We start from the raw sequence: 22,885 nt of genomic DNA, 5'->3' as shown, positions 1-22,885 counted from the left end.
ATTTCCTGTGTGGAAAGTTTTAGAGAGTTTGCCACAAATAGAGATGAAGCCTCAGGTGAAGTGAACATCATATGCTAAAAGGCTCATTTCTTTCACTCTGAGAAAATGTGTTGCATTTGTTTTACTTCATGTTCTGGGTGTAGTTGGACACCATATACAGGAGGGATAGGGAACATGTGGCCCTCAAGATGTTGGTGGACTGCAATTCCCATCAGCCCTAGCCAGCATAGGGATGCAGTGAGGGATGCAAGAATTGCAGTCCAACAACATCTGGAGGGCCACACGGCCTGTAACCCCAATAAACAGTGTCTGATTGGCACTGCAATAGCTTTCCCTGTAAACACATAACTTGGCTCACCTTCTTGAGCCTTCTGAATTAAAACTAGCACTTGACCCCAGGAACTTTCTGGCGCAATGCATAGAATCTCTGCTATTTGTTTTGTATTGACTTGGACAATGTGGGCTACAAGTGTCTTCATAAAAACTCTGGCATTGCACACATTTGAAGTAACGTTTACATTAGGAAGAAACCATGCCAAGAATCCATCAGGACTCCCAGAGAAAGACAGATATTGGGGACTAGTGAGAATAGAATTCTTCTGCAAATTAAAATAAAAGCTAGCTACATTACTGAGTTATGGCCCTCCTGATAAAGTATATTTAGCTGCTTCATGGCAGAGCTCTGCTGTTCCCTGGAAAGATTAGTGCGTATTTCTCTTCATGTCAGCTAATATTACATGTAGCAGAGGACAAGAAGCATTTCTCCACTGTGCAACACCAATAGGAGGATTAAAGGAGAAATGCACCAGATAAACCAGGGTGCAAAGCAGGCAGGACTTTTTACTCTGGCATCTAAATCTATGCCAGGCACAGACTGGGTCTGTCCATTAATAGTCCCTGCCCAATTGCAGTTTTGGAACTTTTGTCCTCTTGCCTTATTGACACCTCAGCTGATGTCACGAATTGCTTGCATATACCTAAAATTGCTTACAGGACACAAGCTGTACTCCAATACTTGAAAACAGGAGACCGCTGCAGGGGGCAGAGCTGGGGTTCCAACTGACAACTCTTTCCTTTATAAACATTTAAGGAAAGAGTTTATAGATCGGTTATTTTGTCCAGCAGTGAGAAACTTACACCAGAAATCCACTTGCTGAAAACTTTTAGACATGATCAAATCCTGCTTTCCTTTCAGCTTTTTCGGCTCCACGTCCACAGATTGGGAGTCAACCTTTCCAGAGCTGAGAAGAAAACAAAAGAAGAGGGAATGTAAGGGTGTGATATTCTGCTAGGAGGAGTGGAGAAAAAGAAAACTGCTTAGAGAACAAGTGTATTTAAAAAAAAAAAACACCTTCTAGACAAAAATTAGTTTTGGCTTCATTGGACACCTAAAAATTATATATTGCATTACTTTAACAGTAACAGTGTTTCTTCCGAAATATTTCACAGTTCCAAGTTCTCTAGGACTTCTACGAAGCAGATGACCAAATCTCGCAAAAGTGGTAGTCCCTACACTAAGCGTAAATTTAGGGGTAGGAAGGAAGGCCCCCTGCGTGTTCCTTTTTGGGACTCAACTGCAAGCTAGGATGAATGACCTGAGGGAACCTTGCAGGCCTGACATCAGGGGTTGGCACTGACGTGCATTTGCCTACTGCACCAGCTCCTCTTCCTTTCCCTTACTGGGCCTGTTCAGAAGATGCCTTAAATCCTGCTGGTTCAGGCTTTTGGTGAAGCAGCAGGTTTTAAGGTGTCTTGTGCGATGCATTTCGCTAAACCCTGCTCACTCACTAACCACAGTCAGACCGTCTGCAGCAGGGTTAGCGGCTCTGTGGCTTAAAATGTTTATTTATTTATTTATTTATTTATTTATGGGGCTACGACAGCTCATTGTTCCAGAGCATTGCTTCACTGGGGTCCCACAGGAATTGTGGGGGGAATTAAAATGGCAAAAGCAAGCAATAGGGCTTGCTGGATAATAGACCAGATGTTTTCCTGCTGCTGGCTCATGCTTGATGCACGGTGAGAGAAACAAAGCGAAGGCTAGGCTGTCCAGAGAGGGGGCATAGCTGCCTCATCCCCAAGGGCCCTCCCATGGGAGCTACTTAGACCGATGCTCAACCTGGGCAAGGAACCATGTCACATTGCTGACCAAAAACATCATTTTGTTTGTAATTGACTGTGGTCAGGCACTCTACCCCACACTAACCCTCTCTTTTTCAGAAATTTTGAGCTTTTCTACATGAGGCGTTTATTGCACGCTCATCATTCCCTATTCATGGTTGTTTGTGGGTTCTTTAGTCAATGTCATTAACCTCCTGTTTTGCTTCTGTTTTTAAACAGCATTTTCAGCAAGCCTTTTTAGAGCAGGGAAAATGCGACATTTAATTGTGAAAGTGAAAGAAAGCATTATTTCCTCTTGTGTATTTGTGCTATTCTGCTATACCACCGTGCCACCTAGAGGTTATGTAGCGGAAAAGCAGGAAAGTTAATATTCTTTGTGTATTGGGGCTATTGCATGGCCCCAAAGACACTGTAGAACCTTCTGAGGCCCGTTGTAATCTATTTGCTAGGCACTTCCAGAATAAAATCTCCTGCATCTGCCAGGATTTGGACTCCAGAGTTATAGCAGGTGAATCAGATGAGGTATCCAGAGCACAGTCTTGTCCAGTTTTCTTGGATGAGTTTCAGTTGGGGCAGGTCAAGGAAGATGACAAGATGCTTGGACAAGTTCATGCAACCACCTCCGTATCAGATCCTTGCCCCTCTTGGCTAATAAAAGCTAGCAGGGATGGAACAACTGGCTGGGCCAGGGAAGTGATTAATGCCTCTTTACGAGAGGGAGTGGTCCCAGACCGTCTGAAAGAGGCGGTAGTGAGACCACTCCTGAAGAAATCTTCCCTGGACCCTGACAATCTTAATAACTATAGGCCAGTAGTAAATGTTCCATTCCTGGGCAAGGTCCTTGAGATGGTGGTTGCGAGCCAGCTCCAGGCACACTTGGACGAGACCAATTATCTGGATCCATTTCAGTCAGGCTTCAGGCCTGGATCTGGTATGGAAACAGCCTTGGTCTCCCTGTATGCTGACCTATGTCGGGAGAAAGACCGGGGGAGTGTGACTCTGTTGATTCTCCTTGATCTCTCAGGGGCTTTCGATACCATCAACCATAGTATCCTTCTGGGATGACTGTCTGAGTTGGGAGTGGGAGGTACTGCATTGCAGTGGTTCTGCTCCTACTTGACAGGTCGGGTCCAGAAGGTGGTGCTTGGGGGACATTGCTCAGCCCCGTGGATTCTCCAGTATGGGGTTCCACAGGGGTCTGTCTTGTCCCCCATGCTGTTCAACACCTACATGAAGCCATTGAGTGCAGTCATCCGGACTTTTGGAGTGCATTGTCATCAGTATGCTGATGACACGCAGCTCTATTTCTCCTTTTCATCTTCATCAGGTGAGGCTGTGAATGTGCTGAATCGGTGCCTGGCTGTAACAATGGACTGGATGAAGGCTAATAAACTGAAATTCAATCCAGACAAGACTGAGATGCTTTTAGTGGGTGGTTCTGCTGACCGATGAAGGGTGTTCAACCTGTTCTGGATGGTGTTGCACTCCCCCTGAAGGAGCAGGTTCATAGCTTGAGGGTTCTCCTAGAACCATCTCTGTCGCTTGAGGCGCCAGTGGCCTTGGTGGCATGGAGTGCCTTCTACCAACTCCAGTTGGTGGCCCAGCTACACCTCTATCTGGACAGGGATAACCTGGCTTCAATTGCTTATGCTCTGGTAACCTCTAAGTTAAGAGTACTGCAATGCACTCTACGTGAGGCTGCCTTTGAAGACAGTTTGGAAGTTGTAGCTTGTGCAAAATGCAGTGGCCAGACTGATACAGGGATCAGAAGGTTTGAGCATATAAGACCCACTCTGGCCTGCTTCCATTGGCTGCCTGTATGTTTCTGAGCCCGATTCAAGGTGCTGGTTTTAACCTATAAAGCCTTACATGGCTGGGAACCACAATACCTGAAGGAACGCCTTCCCCAACATGAACCTATCCAAACATGTTCAACATCTAAGGTCCTTAGATGTTCAACATCTAAGGTCCTCCTCCGGGGAAGCTCAGAGGATGGCAACAAGGGAGAGGGCCTTCTCTGTAGTGCCCCCCCCCCCCCCCGCCCAGCAATTGTGGAACAATCTCCCTGACGAGGCCTGCCTGGCACCGACATTGTTATCTTTTCGATGCCAGGTCAAGGCTTTTCTCTTCTCCCAGGCATTTAGCAATATGTAATTAGCCTGGGTCTGTTTTTTAGACTTATCATTTTTAGAAGTTGTTACAGTTGTTTTTAAATGTATGTGTCTATTGCATGTTTTTGTGGTTTTTTATTTCTGTATATTGTTTTTAAGTGTTTTTATCTTATGTAAACTGTTGTTTTTACACTGTTGTTGTTTTTATGTTTTTCATGGGTTTAAATTATGTATACTTTTTAAAAAAATGTTTACTGTTTTTTACTTTTGTAAACTGCCCAGAGAGCTTCGACTATGGGGCAGTATATAAATGTAATAAATAAATAAAATAAAATAAACCACCCAGAGAGCTTAGGCTATGGGGGTGGTACACAAACGCAAATAATAATAATAATAATAATAATAATGATAATGATGATGCTCAGATCTCATTTCTGCAATGAAACCACAGTGGATTAACAGCGTTATGTAGAAAAGCTCACAGGCAAATGCCTTATGTACTCCTCCTATTTACACATCCCACTCAATTTCCGAGGTACAGATGTTCTCTCCCTCTCTCTGTAAAACACATACACATACACTATCCCTCTTAACCCAAGCTGCAATACCAGGATTAGGAAAAGTAAACAGCTCTGGTACAGGGTACAGACCAAGCAAAACACAGTGATAAAGCACTGGAATTTAAAGCAAGAACAGATTGGTGGTGACAAGACACAGGCATTAAAAATAAGTTTTCAAAACTTTCAGAAATCCATTTAATAATCCGTAAAGCTCTAATTTCATCAGCAGTTTGCACGTACTTTCTCAAATGCTTTCACGGCTAACAATTTTTAAATTGTTTTTATTTGTGTTTTAACATATTTGCTTACTCGTTCATTCAATCATTCATTGCATATATATCCTGTCTTTTTTCCTCCAAGGAACCCAAGGCAGTGTACATAATCACCTTCCACTCCATTTTATCCTCACAACAACCACCGTGTGAGGCAGGCTGGGCTGAGAGTCTGTGACTGGCCCAAAGTCACCCAGTGAGTTTCCATGGTCAAGTGAGTACTAGAACCTGGATCTCCTGACTCCCAGTCTAACACTCTAGCGACTGCACCACACTGGCTTGTTTTTATCAAGTTTTATTAGTGATAGTAAGCTACCTTGAGTGCAATTTTTGGTAAAATGGCAGAGTACAAATCAAATAAATAAATACAGCAAGTCCCAATAGTACTCAGGGCTCCTGTAATCATGAGTAGAGCTATGGGATGTTCACTGGTTACAACATCTTACATCTAGTTGTGCTCTCAGTTCTATCATGATACAAACCTATCCCAAAAGTTCTTACCTGCTGGCACTTACCTATCAGGCACAGACCGGGCTTTATCATAGGGAGAACCCCGGGATCATCCCTGTGCCTCCACATGACCCACAGGGGATCCTGGGATCAGGGAGGGATGATCCCTCCCTTGCCCTGGAATAGAGCCCTCCTCTTTGGGCCCGCTTTTTCCACGGTCCCAGGCTGAGCCTTAGACCGTGGAACGTGTGGCCTGTTGCCGTGGTTTGCCCGGCTCCACGTGATTACTTGGGTGGAGTCGGGAGTGCTGCACCCATCGGGCTTAGGGTGCAGGGAGTGGGAAAACTAAATTAAATTTAAAAAACACTTACCTTCAGCGCACAAGCGTTCGTGCACTGCTTCTACTTTAAAAAATAAAAAATTGCGGGCGCGATGCCGCTCTTCCTGAGGTCGTCGCACCTCATGTGTAAACGGAGAAGGGATCTCGCGTTAAACACAACACGAGATCTTCCCTCCTCCATCCTGGATTATAAAGTAGGTCTAGCTAAGGCGTTAGTGTGGTGGATTTTAGACTGTGTTTCTAGAGCCCTGGAGTTTCTTAGAAGCTTATCATGAGAAAAGCCAGTAATGGGTCAGTCTACCTCTATCAATATTCTTAAGCAAATGGGACCCACAGACAAAGACTGATGGATTTTAGGGTGCCTATTCAATTTGCGTAGAACGACACCTAAGCCCAATAAGCCTACCTTCAACCCTCTTAAACCAAACAGGAAGCCTAGAATATGTATCAGAGCCCTCTGCCACATATAGGAAGGTCATGGAAGATGGTGCAGGCATTCCTTGATAGACACATCAATGTGGGAAGGGCTCCCCAGGCGCTGAAGTTCACAATCCACAGGCTTAGCATATCCCCTTACCAAAGTTGTCCATATTCCTCTTCCTGGCAGGGAGAGCAGGGTTCCGTCTTGATAGTCACCATCTCCTCCAAGCAGTCATTCAATTTTTCACTCATGTTCTGTAAGGAATTCAAAGATTTGCAAAAAGGTAAATAGTGTTGGAGTCGCTCGTTTTCCTCACTTCAAAAACACTGTCTTCCAAATAGCCCTTGAAAAGCACCCTGGTCCTCCAGCTGATAAGACCCCGGCCACCACAAACATTAAAACTGCTATCCGGGACTGCAAAAAATATCAAGTATGTTTCTGTGCCAAGATGCAGAACCATGTCACAAATCAAGTTCAAATGGCAGCCACTGGGAGGCCTCCTGGGATTCCGGAAAGGTGGCTCCTAAGTACAGAACTGATTAAAACAGACTTGCTAGTATTACACTAAGCCAGGGGTGTACAACCAGAATTGAGTCAGGGGCCAAAATAAAGTCACTCCCCCTCCCATCCTGCCCTTTTCCATGCAGAGAGGCACTGATTTCTATGCCTCTCAGCATGGAGAAGGGGACTTGGCTGGCACGGAGTCCCTGGCTTCGTGCAGCACATGTCATCTCAGTGGGAGTGGTCCACGCAGGGTGAAGCGTCTGAGAAAAGCAACTGCTCTTCCTAGTGCCAGCCCAGTCCCACGCCGCCTGCATCCCCACAATTATCAATAATCCAAGATGGGAGATAGCAGCAGGGATCCCTCCAGAGGGAGGGGCTTGGAGGGCAAGGTCTGCCCCCTGGAGGAGCCCAAGGAGGTTCTCAGGGCTGGAGGCAGAACCTCCGTAGGCCGGAGTTTCCACAGCTCTTGTGCTAAGTCATATTGAGATGCCTTACGCCTCTCTTTCCCCAATGCGCATCAAAAAAAGCATGCAGATTCTCTGCTCCCACCAGGCTCGAAATCTCTTACGAAGCAGACAACAGTGCTCTTTATGCTGAGCAAGTTGCTAAGACTAGAACATTTCTTGACACCAGGAAACTCTGCCCACCGTAACGAAGTATTTGCACTTTGGGAAATTTTAAAATAAATTTTCTTGCAATGAGCAGGGTGATCTATTAGATTGGTGTGATGATATTAGAGGGCTGAGTTTGATTGGGGCGACACGCTAATAGCTTAAAGGCAAAACCGTAAATCCAGTGTCCTAATTTCATGGAATGTAAAATATGAACCTCTCAAAGAGTTCTGAGAATTGCAATTAACACTTCCATAGTGCAGTAAGTGCCCTGGGTAGAGAACTCTAGCCAAGAATTATTCACCTGGAATAAGAAACACTGCCTGAAATAATAAACACGTGGCTTGGGACTAGGATATCTGAAGGACTGCCTGCTCCCATATGAACCCATTCGATTTCTAAGACCTTCTTCAAAGGTCCTACTCCAAGTGTCATCAAAAGTGAGTCAATGGTGACCGCAGAAGAGACTTTTGAGTGGTAGTACCCCAATTGTGAAATACTTTCCACAAGTATGAGCGATGCATTTAAACTTCTGCCTTGCTTTTATTGGATGATCATTTACTTCTGTTATCCAATTTTACTACTTCTGCTGTTGCACTGTGGGTTTATCGCTTGTCTTTAAATCTTGCCATTAGCTGCCTAGGAAGCTTTATGCTGAAAGGCAGGCTAAAAATCCTTTAAATCAACAAATTAAAATGATGCACCTGTCACTTTCTAGGGTATTGTTACTTCATGTGCTCTTTTATATTGGCAGCTCAAATGAGGGGGTGGGGAATGCAACTCAGGGCTGCTTCTGATGTTTCCTTTTTAACATAGAGTTCTTAAGACACAAGCAAACTATTACATGCTTATCTGTTTCACTGATGAAGAGGCACCTTTGTAGAGAAAGGGACTTGCAACACACATTAAAGAAATGATGCTGGAAGCAGCCAAGAGCTCACGTTGTTATATAATCCTTTAAAAAGATGTAGAATATCTGCAATTTGACTTCTATTCTTACAATTACACTACTTCTTCCATTTGAAGTTTTACCTTCGGAACAATGGCATCTGGATGGGACAGGAGTGAGCAAAACGCACAAAGGCTGGGTTCACACAACATGGTAAGCCATAGTACAGTTGAGTATGGGTTGTTACTGAATCATGGGCTGTTGTGTTGTGTGAACCCAGCTGCACTAACAAACTATGGTTTGTTAACCATAAACAACCCATGAAGACATTCAATGGTTTGTTATTAGGTTGTGAACTATGGGTTGTTTGTGGTTAATAAACCACAGTTTGTTAGTATGGCTAGGTTCACACAACTGTGTTATCTGTACAGCACCATGTACATTGATGGTGCTATATAAATAAATAATAATAATAATAATAATAATAATAATAACAACAACAACACAACAATCCATGATTCAACAATCCACAGGTCAACAACAACCAACACTCAGTCCGTACTCTGTTGTATTGTATGAATCAGGTCAAAGTCTCAGCATAAGCTTTATCTTTTGTTCAGGTCTTACTATCGTCTTTTGGTACTCTTTTTGATGTTACCTTTAGCAGCATGGGAGTCATTGCAATATGGCTTTTATCCATGCCACTTGGTAAACATGGGAAGGTCATGGTCATCAGAAGACTATGCCATAGCTCCTTCCCATGTCAGTATTGCAACCATTTCTGAAATGTATTACACATTGGTATGAGAAGCAGCACTGGTGTGAATTCATCCTACATAACTACAGACTTCTAACATTACTGTCTGGAAAGGAACCAGACTGCTGCAGCTCTCACACTGCTAATATCAAAAACAGCTCTTGGGTGCTTTATTATAATAATCAACAATAATAGTGGATTTCTAGAAACTGGAGGGAGGAACTATCTTAATTCAGGAACACACCCACTCTTGGAGGGTTAAATGTGACTTTAAAAGAATTTTCAAGAAATAAAAATATGTATTTTTTGAGAATAGGTGTGAAACACCCTTTTCTATAAAAAGCAAAGGGAAAAAAACGGCATCAGGTTTGTCTGTGCCCCTCCACATTTCTACTTTCCTGAAGGCCAGTAAAACGTTCGTGCTACAGCTGATATTTTTCAGGGTTGGTCAGTCTTTCTACATGCATGGAGATCTTTTAAACAGCTTGCATCAACACAGGTCATTTTGCCCCATCTTTCCCAGTCTACATACTTCCACAGCATCAAATCAAAAGAAAAACTAAAAACAGAATCCTGTACTAGATTCCTGGATGCCTTCATTCCTATTGCTTGGTCTCTTGCAGACATGGCAAGGCAAAGTTTGGGCTTGAGAGATCCTTCAGGTCATAACATTGAAGTGCACACACATATGAAGACAGAGCAGTTCTGAAAATCATACCCATTGCTTCTTTGATCTCACCCCACCAAAAGCACCCCAATTAAGATGTCTCATTGATGTCAGAGACACTTCAGAAACTCTAGGCGTCGGAAGGCTTGAATTCAGATGCCCAGTCAATCACAAAGCTCACTAGAAAACCTTGTGTGAGACTCTTTCTGGGCTGGTTCACATGATCAAACAGCCCACTGTGGCTTATTAAAGCCATGGTGGGTTGCAGCACATTCAGGCAACCCAAGTTCGGATGACACAAGCAGCCATGGTCACAGCCTGAATATTCAAAAGCTGGCTGGCTTCCAGCACAAGCCACCATAGCATATTTATTTAAGCCAAAGTAAGCCACAGTGATCATCCGAACCAGGTCTCTTTCTCTGCCTAACCTACTCCACAGGGTTAGTATGGTAAAATGGGTGGGAGTAAAAAAAAAGCCAACATGCATAATTCCCAAAGCTCCTTGAAAAAAAATGGGGAGAAAATGCAGTAAATAAATATAAATACACAGACTATCAAAGAAACTGACAGAACGACCTAATCCTGGAAAGGCAAGAGATTATATACACCCAGTTGACCTCTACATCTTCAGAGGAAGCTTGGTGGCCATTCTACAACCAACAGATTGTCACCATGTAATATCACGGAAGCAGAGCCTTTTTAGAAGTGGCACCCAGCCTCTGGATCACCCTTCCCTAAGCGGTTCAGGGGGCAGAAAATGTGCCAAGTTTTAAATGGCTTCTAAAAACTTGCATTTTTATGCAAGCTTTTCCTGGCATGTAACTGATTATAACTCTGCTCTGTTTTACTCTCTCTCTCTCTCTCTCTCTCTCTCTCTCTCTCTCTGTGTGTGTGTTAAGTTGCAACTATTTATTGTTATATTGTATTATATATGTATTTAAGCAATGGTTTTTAGTATTATTGTATGCAAACACACCACTTGAGTTGTCTCCCCCACCCCACCCCACACACTTTGGCCATTGTCCTGTACTATTCTTTGCAATACCTCCTACGTGTTTCTCCCTGCTGAAATTCTGGGCTACTCTTTGAGCCAACTTTTGCAATACAGAAATAAATGCGCCCCCCACCATACTGTTGAAAACAGGAGGAATGACTCATGTCAGAGAAGGCGTAACGGACAGGCAAGATGTCCGTACAGGCTACACTACAATTCTCTGACCATTTAACAAGGTAGTGACTTGATGTAAGTGGAGCCAGATTATTCCAGTATGTTCAAGACATATTGTCTGGAAAACAGCTGCTACAAACACACACTTAAAAACAAAATGGAAAAAATCCATTAGGGTAGCAGGTATTAGTAAGACATTTACTTGCATCACAATCCTATGCCTGTTTTGATAGAAAACTGTCTTAAAATGCATAGGATTGCACCCTTAGGGACAATTCTATAGCCCTATTCGGGCATTCAATAAAGTACCTTAGTTTAACATGCAAAGGGGCATGCACATAGGGACCCTCTCAGCCATTGTTTCCTCTTCATGTGTTGGTAGTTGGGGCCTATGTAATGTACATGATGTCTGGGCTACATGGCATAGCCCTACTCGCGCTTTAAGGTAAGGTACCTTTTGAATGCCTGATCACAGCTCATGTTGATCCGGAAAGAAATCCAGAGCAAATATCTCACACATACACACACAAGAAACAGTTGGGATTGACTGATTTACCCAATTTTCAGGACTGTTAAGCATGGTTCTCATAAATTAGAAACCTGCCTTTGATCAATATGGAGTCCAAGACAGCCTGATTACTACAAAAGTCTGAAAATGGGACATTTGTACAGATTATACTTAAAACAAGGCTGTGACGTGTGCTCCACAAATGGTTAAGGTACTTACATGCTAGCTATATAGCTGATATTTAGTACACACACACTCTTAAGACTTGGGATTACTATTTATTAATTGGAATTAATTTTTAAAAAATCAAGAAGAGGTAAGAAAGAGTTTAACATCCAACAATGAAGACATGAAATTTACAGTATTATAGAGATCACCATTTTAGAAGTCTTGGACAGAACAACCAACACAGGACAGAATTTTGACTTGGCTAGGTTGTGCCTGAGCACACTTTAATCAGCGTTGAAGTGGTTTCCAGCACCAGCAAGGAACATGTAAATACATTTGCATGCTAATATTGCTTACTGAACACACAAAAGGACTGTTTGCATGTAACCGTGGCAAATCATGGATTAATTAACCCATGATTTGCCCACTGTGTGCCATCGCCATTTTGCATATGCAACCTCCAATCGAGGGATATGTCGTGACATCTGAACCTGGATGCTATAGATTAAACAACCAACAGTTAACCTAAGAACAAATTAACCTAAGAATAAGCCAAACAACCCACAATTAACCCATAGTATCCAAGTTCAGACTTCACGGAGCAACCTCACATTGGGCAAAATGGTGGTAGCACACGTTGTGGCAAATTGTGGGTTGATTGTTATAGAACTAGTCAGAACACATGATGTAGTCACATAAAAGGCTTCCATTTAAAAAAGACCAACCCTTTTTATTATTATTATTATTAATCCACAGTTACATGCAAACTGGGTCATATTGTTCAGCCATGTAGCCTTTCCAGCACAGTGCACCTACTTTGTCTCTAGGGCCTAATCTACACCTGGAGGCCTTCCAGGAGTGGGGAGGGATGATCATGGGGTTTTGCACTTCTGGGATTGTCCCGCAGGGGCCACATGCCAACAAGTTTTCCCAGAAGTAAAGGAGAGCCGTTCTGGGGTGCCACTTTTTTTAAAAAAACAAGCTGAGACATTTGCACAACAGCACGAGCATGATCCTGCATGAAGTTACCATTTTTTAAACACACACACACACACAAAACAAACTCGGCACTGGAAGGCACTGAAAGACATCACAAACATGGCGGAAATGCTCTCCCCGTCACTCCCGAACTCTCCCTGCACAGCCCCTTGCCCGTTTCCTGAGCCCTGCTACTCATGGGGAAGAGGGAGGACCCCAGGAGGTAGAGCCACACCTTCCACAGACCTCAGGACTGTCCTGAGACCAGAGTAAAAACAGGACAAAAGCAGTCCCAGATATCCCAGGAGAACTGAATAGTGGTCATCCCTGGTCCATCACAAGTGCATCATTTGGACCCACAGGGATGACCTCGAGTCCACCCTGGGATAAAGGGCAGGTTTAGATTAGACCTAGGACTCTCATCCAGATGTGAAGCATAATTCATGAGGCAACTGCAGGGGAAAGTTTCCTCTACACACTCAACCTCCAACAGTGAAATCTCTCATAAATTGGCAGCTACAGGTGGTAGTTAGTTAGACCAGTTGGGGATGAAGTCTGACCAACAAGGAATAAAAAGCTCTGTGAATGTAAACCAAAGAAATCCAGTATCCAAACACACATATGTTACTTGTAAATTTTTAATACTCTAGATGACAACATAAAGACAAAAAACTGAAGAATTTATTCTGGAATCTGCTCTTATCATGCAAGGCAGCAGCAATGCAAGGAAACAGAGACAAAAAGAAAAAGGAAAAAAAAACACATTCTATGTATGGGATTGCTTTTGAAGGGAGCTGCTTCCTCTGGGGTTTGCAACTCCAAGCGGCACAAACAACCCAAGGTATAACAGATTGTTGGAACTCTTCCAAAAAGCATTATGGAACTAGTCAGAACACATGACAGATTGACACACAAGGTTTCCATTTTAAAAAACTAACCCCTTTTCGCCACCCTTCTTGTCAACGCCTATGTTACTAATTCTTTTCTTATCAGTAATTTTGAATCTGGTCCTATATTTCAGAGCAGAGATTGTGTAACAGATTCATTGAACTAAAGCAAAAGCAGTGACGTAGGGCAGAAAACTTTTCGTCAAGTAAAAATGAATGTAAGCCAATCGCAAAGACAGTATCAGGCAGGCATGGCAGTTTCAACGATGTAATTAATGTTTCTCAGGTGTTTATTCTTAGGAAGTATGTGAGAGAATATGTTTATTTCATTAAAATACATATATGTCTCAGAGTGAAATGGAACTAATAGTGACAGTGAAACTGAAGGTGCTCCAACGATCTTAATAAAAGATAATTGAATTCTGCTGAAGTAGATGAATGGTTGTGTCAGCATGCCATGCACAGTTCTTAGGGTTGCTTAAATGTATTACCGTGTCAACAGTTTTCAGTATCTTTATTTTCCCCCTTAAATTTAAACAATGTAAAGGAAGTGCATGATATTGTCTTTACAGTATTCCAATAAAAATTCTACATACTATAACATTTAATACACAATAAATGTGTTTTAACACCTCACCCCACACACACACCTACACACCTCAAGGTTTTCAGGTCAAATACTTCTGATGCATTAGAACAAAAAATTAAGTTGGAATACTTTTTTAAAAAAGCTTTGTTTACTAAATACAAGTAAAATAAACATGCTAAATTAGATCTCTAGGGCATCAGACCATTTTCTGATACAAATTGAACATTTTCCTAAGCAAATGACCCTATTCCCCCTCTCCCCCAGAATACGTTCCAATTCAAAAAATTCCATAAAACCCACATCACTGAGCAAACATAAACAATGTTCCAAAAACTGTCATCAATTGTTTTAAAAACAAGCAAAACATACATTTCATATACACAGATCGTAATTGTTTACATTACATTGAAGATAATGGCCTGTTACAGGGTATCCAATATATTTCATATTCCAGTATCACAAAATTTATTTTTCCAGAAAACCCGCCAAACAGATATATTCTCACATTCTTTCTGGCATATTTACTTTGTCATTTCCCCCATTCCTAACTTGCCATTCTTTAGCCAAATATTCGTCTGTAGTTTGGTATCATATTCACTTCAGGCTGCCATTAATAAATTTATTACAAACAGTATATGCGTTAACTAGTTAAGACCTTAATATTATCCAGCAAAATTGCCTTAGGTTTCTCCTGAGAGTATACAAGCCACGATCACCCCTAAACCCATACTCCACTCTCTAACAGTTCCACCACATGAAGAAAAGCTGCATCATTCCACATTTCTCAAAACAGTACTGTAAGCAATTACAGATACTGCATGCATATTATTCTAGATTAGGGTGACCATATAAAAAGGAGGACAGGGCTCCCGTATCTTTAACAGCTGTATTGAAAGGGGAATTTCAGAAGGGGTCATTTGTATGCATGCAGCTCCTGGTGAAATTCCCTCTTCATCACAACAGTTAAAACTTCAAGGGCCCTGCCCTCTTTTGTATCTGGTCAATAGGGCAGGACTCCTGCACGCTTAATTGTTGTGATGAAGGAATTTCACCAGGTGCTGCATGCACACAAATGACACCTTCTGAAATTCCCCTTTCAATACAGCTCTTAAAGATACAGGAGCCCTGTCCTCCTTTCCATATGGTCACCCTATTCTAGATGTATTTCAAGAACAATGTAATATTGCCAATAGTTTGCAGGGGGTGGGCAGGGAATGAGGAGTTCCATCCTTGAACAGATATATTTTGCCACTCCCCAATGTAAGAATTCCACCTTTATTCAGCTCATCCTTTACCTATCCTATATGCAGCATGCCCAAACCCCAGCACGTTTATCCCACTGTTTATCAAAACTCACTGGTTTTGGAAATTTTGGAATTCCTCTATAAAATGTAATCTCACTGTATAAGAGCGTGGGCCCTCAAATATATTTATCAAAATATTTCTACGTTGCCTTTCAGGTCAGGAGCCCTCCCAAGTGACTTACAACAATAAAATTCCATATGAGAAAAACCCATACAGTGGTAAACACTAAAAAAATCATACAATGGCCAAAGCCCTGAGACAAAGCTATATGAAGAGTGGGGTGGACTGGGTGGGAGAGGGGCAAGGAAGGGTAACAGAGCCAACCCCAGGAGAAAACAGAACTGATGGCTGTGGGGGTAACGGAGTCTTTTCCAGGGGCGTCAGCTACTGTCAAAAAACCCAAAGCAAAGGGGTAGATGATAAGGATGTTTAATTCAATGGAAAAAAATTCCAACGTGTTTCAGACCACACACATAGCAACATGTTTCAGACCACACACCTGTTACAGTAAACTAAACTGCCTTTAAAAAGGACCTGTACGTGGTCCAAAGCACACTGGATTTTTTTTTTAATGGAATAAAACATCTTTATTGTTTACCACTTTGCTTTGGAGTTTTGGGCATCCGATGGCTACTGGTTTAGCTCCTGGGGATAGACAAAACCTGGTGAAAATAAAGAACTTGATAGCTAGCTACAAGCATAGTTTTTGCTACAGCCTCCCTGAATCCATTTCCCATGCATGGAAAACAAGATCTAAATGATGCTGAAAATGTACAACTGTTGTTTTCTCTTTTTTTAAACCCCTCACTATGAGAGTGTTCTACACCATGAAATATCAATTATTTAAAAATAACCTTGGTGGCTGTAAGCCAGTGAGCCCATAAAAGGGGTGTGTACGTGTGTAATAATTTTGTGGATTGATCTGCAAAGCTTATTTAAACTCGTTTATGAATTCTATGTCATTCAGTTGGAAACAACTGAAGAACTTAACCACATAATGGTTGCCCTGATTCACAATTCTCTGTATCTTGATAATAGCTAGCAAGTGCACCGATTGGCTAAAACAGCATGTCCACATCCTCAGAAAAGTTTGCCAGAGTTCTTCAACCTTGGCTACTAGCAGCAACTCCGTGCCTGGTACAGAGAACATTTGACCCAGATGGGCAGATTTTGCAGTTACAGGTGTTCATCCTTACAAATTCCCATGTAAGCTTCTTGCTTGCTTAACTGGGCAACTTGCCTATAGTCGTCGTCCCCTCATGCACTCAACCAGGAATCAGTAGTGATCATAAATTTCTAGACTTACCTGAAACTGCTTGTTTTACACTTACAAAAGTCCTGCCTTATTCGGGTCTTGGGTAACCCAGAAGCTGAACTACTTACAGCTGTTTGGCTAAACTGAAGCACTACAGAGGTGGTAAGATAAAAAGGACTTTTATCACTGCAGTTATTTTCTCACACCTTCATTTGTATGAGCACCATTATATGGGCCTCCAAGCTTGTTGCAAAATGCACGGCATATTTTTTTCTTGCCTTGTTGCAATATTTGATTTAAATTAGATTTGCATATACTCTTAATTAATTGTACATAGAACTCTTCAATGCTTTAGAATTAGCCTCATAATCTAATAAAAAAATCATATTGTAAGTACATTGTGCAAAAAAGCCCAGAGAATTGTTAGTTATACCATAAAAAATCATTGTATCATGAGATTTGCTGCAATTTGACAGATAAAAGTTAGCTGTAAAACAGCTGTACTACATTTTTAGTGGAGATAGATAACTGATGTTGATATTAGCCTTTTAAGAAACATTGGCCCTGTTCAGAAGACACCTTAAACCATGGCTTTAACCACTGTGAATAAGGCTTTTTGCCTTATTCACCGTGGTTAAAGCTGTGGTTTAAGGTGTGTTCTGAACAAGGCCATTAGGAATTGGTAGGACATAGTAGGGTGACAAAAAATGTAAGTACAATGTACAGTGCCAAAATTCTTCCTCATGCCTCATGATCATATTTATAGAAGTTCCACCAAGTTACAAATTCACAGTAGAGAATATTAGCAAAAAAAATCACTTGTGGGAATACTCCTAGTGTTCAACTCAGTCAAAACAGAGCCTGAAGTCTGAAGCAAGGTAGAAAGACAAGGCTACAAGTCCATACTACTACACCACCCCCATTAGTTTTGAAACGTTCTGGCCTGGTTCATATGTGACAACAACCATGGGTTGAATATGGGTTCTTGTTGAATCATGGTTTGTTGTTGAATAGTGGGTTGTCATTACCTGTATCTCTGCACTATGGTTTAACTATGGCTTGTTAACGAGAAAGGTTTGTGTTGGGTTGTGAACTTTGTGTTGGGTTGTGAACTATTCTGCCACCAAAACCATTTAGCGCTTCACAACAGCTATGGAGCCCTAAAACTGCCAAATTTAGCATGCAAACGAACTAAATTACACCCTTTCAACTCTCCGTAGTGCTTAAAGCACCAATTTCTTTTGTTACATTTTTTATCTCGCCATGCTGAATTCAGTGTGACGTGCCATACAGGAAACTGCATGCAGCCTGACTTTTGTCCACCCCTGGGATATACCAAGGATCTTACTATTCCACAATCCCCAATTTTCCACAGTCACTTCACTAATGCCTCATTATCAACAGCATCAAAGGTCATATAAAGATGAATAAAATCAATCAGGTACAATTTTCTTTATTAAATCCCTAATCTGAAGCCATAAACTAAAGCCTAAAGAGCAGAGTCATTGCCATGCTCAGTTTAAAAGGCAAAATGTCAGTACAGAAAGTTGATGTTGTCCAAGTGTGCCTTAAATTGCAGGAAGATCACTCATTCAATGCTCTGGGTTGCTGTCACAACAGCCCATCATGGGTTAATTTACCCATGAGGTGCAGCAGCATGTCCGAACACAACCCTCTCATAACCCTATAAGACTGTGGGTTATGTGAGGGTTGTTGAACCCTCAAATAACCTGTGCCACCCATTCGGATGTCATATTGTCACAATAACCCATTATAACCTTTGGTCAAGGGTTGCATATTTATAATAGTGGCCAGCACATGCCACAGCCCCTTGCAGGTAAATTAACTCACGATGGGCTGACATGTCTCACAAACCAGGTCAATAACAGAAGCTGGAGATGGGGCCAAGAGATGGGCAGGAAATCTACAGCTAAGTTAGTTTTGTTTTTCTACTAGAAGTAAAAAAAAACTAAATATAAGGCTACCTAACACTTTATGTGGACATATTAATTTTTATTCAGATAGGGTAAAGTGCACAGGATTGCAGCCTTCCTTAGTAAACTAATGAATAGAAGCAATTCTCTGATTATCAATTCAGGAAGAAACACACTGATCTTGTTCCTTTCACAAGGGCTTCAATTCATTATAAAATCCCTGGAGAGTTATAAAACATACTGGATTAGCTCCTTCTGTCCACAAGAGGCTTTGGATCCAGCAGATCCAACTCAATCAACTACAAACTCAATCACAGCTTTTAAAACTCAGCTAAACTTTTCTGTTCCCTATAGCTTTTAAATATTGAGTTTGTTCTGACTCTATACTGTTTAGCTTCACCCTACACAGTGCCTGTTTACACTTCCCTGTGCCTGTTTGCATTCTCTTTCCCTCCTTATTGTTTACTACAACTTTATTAGATTGTAAGCCTATGCGGCAGGGTCTTGCTATTTACTGTGTAATCTGTACAGCACCATGTACATTGATGGTGCTATATAAATAAATAAATAAATAAATAATAATAATAATAATAACAACAACAACAACAGAGGAATCGCTCTGGAAGAATGAAAGAGGTAGCCATTTTTGCTGATGCGCCGTTCCCTATGTCCCCACTAAACCTGCTCTGGACATGTGAAGACCTTCTGGAACAACTGGGGAGGAGCATGCTTGGGTCTGCAGAGGAGGGGGTAACTGGCAAAGACTGCCTCCCCTCCTCCCTACAGCAGGAGTGTTTGTAGGAGAATGTTGCTCAAGCAATGTTCCGGCTGGCGGAAAAAAAGCTGGATCCAACCCACTGAATACTAATTTGCTCAAAAATCAGGTATAATTAGAATTGATATGACCTTTCAACCACCTATCATTCTACAACACAAATGGCATGCAGTAACACAAAATATAATACTGCATAATTATTTGTTTTACTTCAAATAAGAGCCCTAAAATTATCATCTTAATTCTGGAATTCATCTTGAACATTCTCCGAAAGATCATGAACATCTGTTTATTTAGCATTAGGGTGGTCTGTATTTATTGCATAAATATAATCTCACAAATTATGGGTTTGGAGAAGACAGAACTGTCATAAAACCACAGAAAAGGGGTGGTTGTCACACTGACTTTTCTCTGCAAAGTTAGATAAATCAATTTCCTCGATTGCTCCGAAGATCTTGAATACCCGCACATAGAATTGATTCTAACATCATAAACATGCTAACAACTAATTCATACACACCTAATAGTATGTGTTACCCCAACTACTACGGCTACAGGTCTACCTCGCTTTGTGGGGCCTGTTTTGTACATATTTCCTTAAATATATCTAACAAGTCTTATTGGCTTTAAGACTACATGCCAATACAGCACAGCCATGCCCTCAGGATCCTTATCCAAATAAAATAAGCAACAATCTTAAGGATCCAATTCTACGCACACTTATTCGTGAGTAAATTCTATTGTACAAATTGAGACTTATTTCTGGTTTCATAGGATCAGGCTACCAGTCTGGGGCAGAAATGTTGTTATGAACAAAAACTTGCTCGTTCATGTGGGCAGGAACCCTGATAAAGGATCTGTGTTTATCTTTAAAGCTAATGTACAAGTCAGAGCTGCAGCAACGTGTGCATGGAAAACGCCCATATGTAATCACAAATAAGGCCACTAAAGAACATGTTGCCAGGCTGCCACACTTCTGGCAATATAGCCAATAAATATATTGAGGAAGGGACACTAAACAACCAGGCCCACTCAAAAGGGTTGTGTATGATGGATAGCCACCAACTTAGTAATCTAGCTGAATTTGTTTGCAGCATTGGCATTTTACCAGATTTTACCAAGAAGCCTCACTCTCCGAAGCACACTGGGCTGAAATAAGCAATTTTCACTTTGGCACCTTTGAGAACTCATTCTCTTCTTGCTTTCCATTCGTACTGGATGCCCCCCCCCCTTTTCTGGTTTTGTTTGCCCACCCTACAATTACTGGTAAAGATTAGAAACAGGATACTTTCACAACATGGAGTTTTAAAATTATATTTGTGGTTTACTTAAAAAGAAAGTTAGAGGAGTCTTAAAAGCACAATCCCAACCCTCACAAATGCTGGCTGCAGGGGATTAGGATGGTGTAGAGGAGCCTCTCTTCTGGCATGTGGTGGAGGAGTGTCTTCCTCAGAAGCTACAGTTATACCTTCTGGGTGTAAACTGATGTAAATGGGAGGGGTTTTTTAAATGGAATATACCAGCACAAAACCTGACAAAAACCTGGCCATGTGCCACCTCTGCTGTGTTGCCACCAGAGTTCTAGATGATGCCAAGGCTCCTTTGGCGGATCTCCCCTCCTTTACAACCCTTTCAGAGCTGCAACCCTACCCACCTTAAGCCCAAGTAGTCAGTGCATTTATTGTTGCCATAAAAAGAAAAAAAATACTTTGGCAGCACCAGGTTGGGCCACCCAGGAAGACTCAGAACTCAGCCTCTGTCATCCTGATGCCCTCCAGATCTCAGCACACAAACCCAGCCAGCTGGAAGTTGTAGTCCAAGACATCTGGAGGGCACCAGGGTGGCAGAGGCTGTTATAGCTAATGAAACGGAACTACATCTAAAGGATAAGTTTATTGGGTTTTTTGTTGTTTCCTACGGAAGAGGAGCTGGATAACAGGTTGAAGGAATGAGAATCCATGTGCTTCAGACTGTGACTTCTTCTTGCCTAAAAAGGCATCAAGACATTCTTGGATGGATTCTAGAAAACAGGCTTCCCTATACCGACGCAAGCCTCGCTTGTCCGCGCATCCGCACCCATTAAGTGTTCATACACAAACACACTCTCTGGTTTAGACCGCCTCCCCCAAACTCATCCCCCCCCCCAAAAAAAGCACCCATCCGATCCCTTTTCCGAGAAGGGCCACTCGGGGCGACCAACTCACAAGCGCAGCCGCCTTTTTCACGCAGCCCCTCCACCCGCTCCCCCGCGCATCGCGAGTAAGCTCCACTGATCCGAAGGGGGGAGGGTGCTTGCCTGCCCCCCGCCCCCCGCGAGTAAGCGCGCCAAGGACTGCAGCTTGAGCACTTTTTTTTGCAAGCTGCTCTCCTTTCCGCGGCGCTTCCAAAGTCATTGGCTTCTAACGCCACCCCGCCCCTACGTTCCGTCCCCGAAGGTTCGCGGGCCTCCTCGGCCGCCCATTGGGTCGCGCCCGCGTCACTCACCGGATGTAGTGTAACAATTGGGGAGGGGAGGGAGAAGAGGCGGCGGTAGAGCGGACGAGAAGGAGGAGACGGTGGTGGTAGTGGTGGAGGAAGGGGCCGGGCTGTGCCGAGCTCCGCGCTCGCCCCAGCGGGGGGGGGGGGAGGAAGGAGGAGGGAGGCGAGGCGGCTACTTACCTGCCTGCTTGGCCGCGCCCTCCACCGCTGCTGGGCGACAGCCCCCCCTCCGTAGTGCCCCCTTTCCCCCCATGGCTGCCCCCCTACAGCCCCCCGCCAAGCCCGCGCTCGCTCTCCTGCTTTCCGCCCGCCCGCACTCCGCAGCCATTTTCGTGGCCACCTTGGCTACCGAAGGGCTGACTCACCTCGGCGCTGCGGGGCCCTGGCTCGTCGTCTGGGGGCAACCCAGCTCTTCCCGCGGCGACCCCCTTCGCCGCCCCTCTCGCCCTCCTCCTCCTCGGGCGCCGGCCCGGCCAGCCCAGCCTGGCTCGCTAGTCCCAGGCGAGGACGAGTCCCGGGGCCGGGCCGGGCTCGGTGGCAGAGGAGGAGGCGGCAGCTGCGGCGGCTCCCTCCCTCCCGGCCGTGACCACCATCTTATTAGCACAGGAAATGACATGGCGAACGGAAGAGAGGGGCGTTCGGGGGCCGAGCCCGGGGACCCCCCGAACCGGGAGGAGGAGGGGGAAGCGACGCGGGCTTGGCTGGCTGGCTTCGAGGCCCAGCCTTGGCGCTAGGGGGGAATGTTCCCCCGCATCCCACCCGCCAGCGCCCTGCCTGCCTCAGCCCCTCCGCTTTGCCTCTCCTTCGCTCGCCAGCCCGCCTGGCAGCCAAACTCCCCCGATTCCCTCCCCGCCATGCTCCTCGGATTCCTGCCACTGCAGCAGGAATCTGCCCCCGAAGCAGGAGAGCGGAGACCACGAAGGCTGGAGAAGCAGCAACCTGAGCGCCCGAATCTCGTATTCGTTGTTCTTTTATTTCCAGCGCGGTCCCGTGTGCTCTGCCCGCCCCCCAAAGAAAGAAAAGTTGGTGGCCGCCTGGCAGGGTTGTGTCTTTCCGTTGTGCTTTGCATCCCTTGATCCTAGACATGTTTTACTCGAAATTAAGCCTGCTCTCCCGAAAGACTATAACATTGCAGTC

At 43.5% G+C, this 22,885-nt stretch overlaps 1 protein-coding gene across 2 annotated transcripts in view; it reads right to left on the bottom strand.

Annotated features, from left to right (window-relative positions):
- PRDM11 (PR/SET domain 11) overlaps positions 1–22,336 on the bottom strand; it is a 62,073-nt gene extending 39,737 nt beyond the window's left edge. For both annotated transcript variants that reach the window (XM_063117452.1, XM_063117453.1), the window contains exons 1-3: positions 22,114–22,336; positions 6,432–6,529; positions 1,138–1,241 (exon numbers count right to left, since the gene is read on the bottom strand). In XM_063117452.1, the coding sequence (XP_062973522.1) occupies positions 1,138–1,241; positions 6,432–6,526 (199 nt within the window). In that variant the 5' untranslated portion in view covers positions 6,527–6,529; positions 22,114–22,336. The remainder of the gene's footprint in view (positions 1–1,137; positions 1,242–6,431; positions 6,530–22,113) is intronic.
- Positions 22,337–22,885: the final 549 nt, after the last annotated feature.

The sequence above is a fragment of the Elgaria multicarinata genome, chromosome 2 (genome assembly GCF_023053635.1).
Source record: "Elgaria multicarinata webbii isolate HBS135686 ecotype San Diego chromosome 2, rElgMul1.1.pri, whole genome shotgun sequence".
Taxonomy (NCBI): domain Eukaryota; kingdom Metazoa; phylum Chordata; class Lepidosauria; order Squamata; family Anguidae; genus Elgaria; species Elgaria multicarinata.
This window is presented reverse-complemented; position numbering and strand designations above follow the sequence as displayed.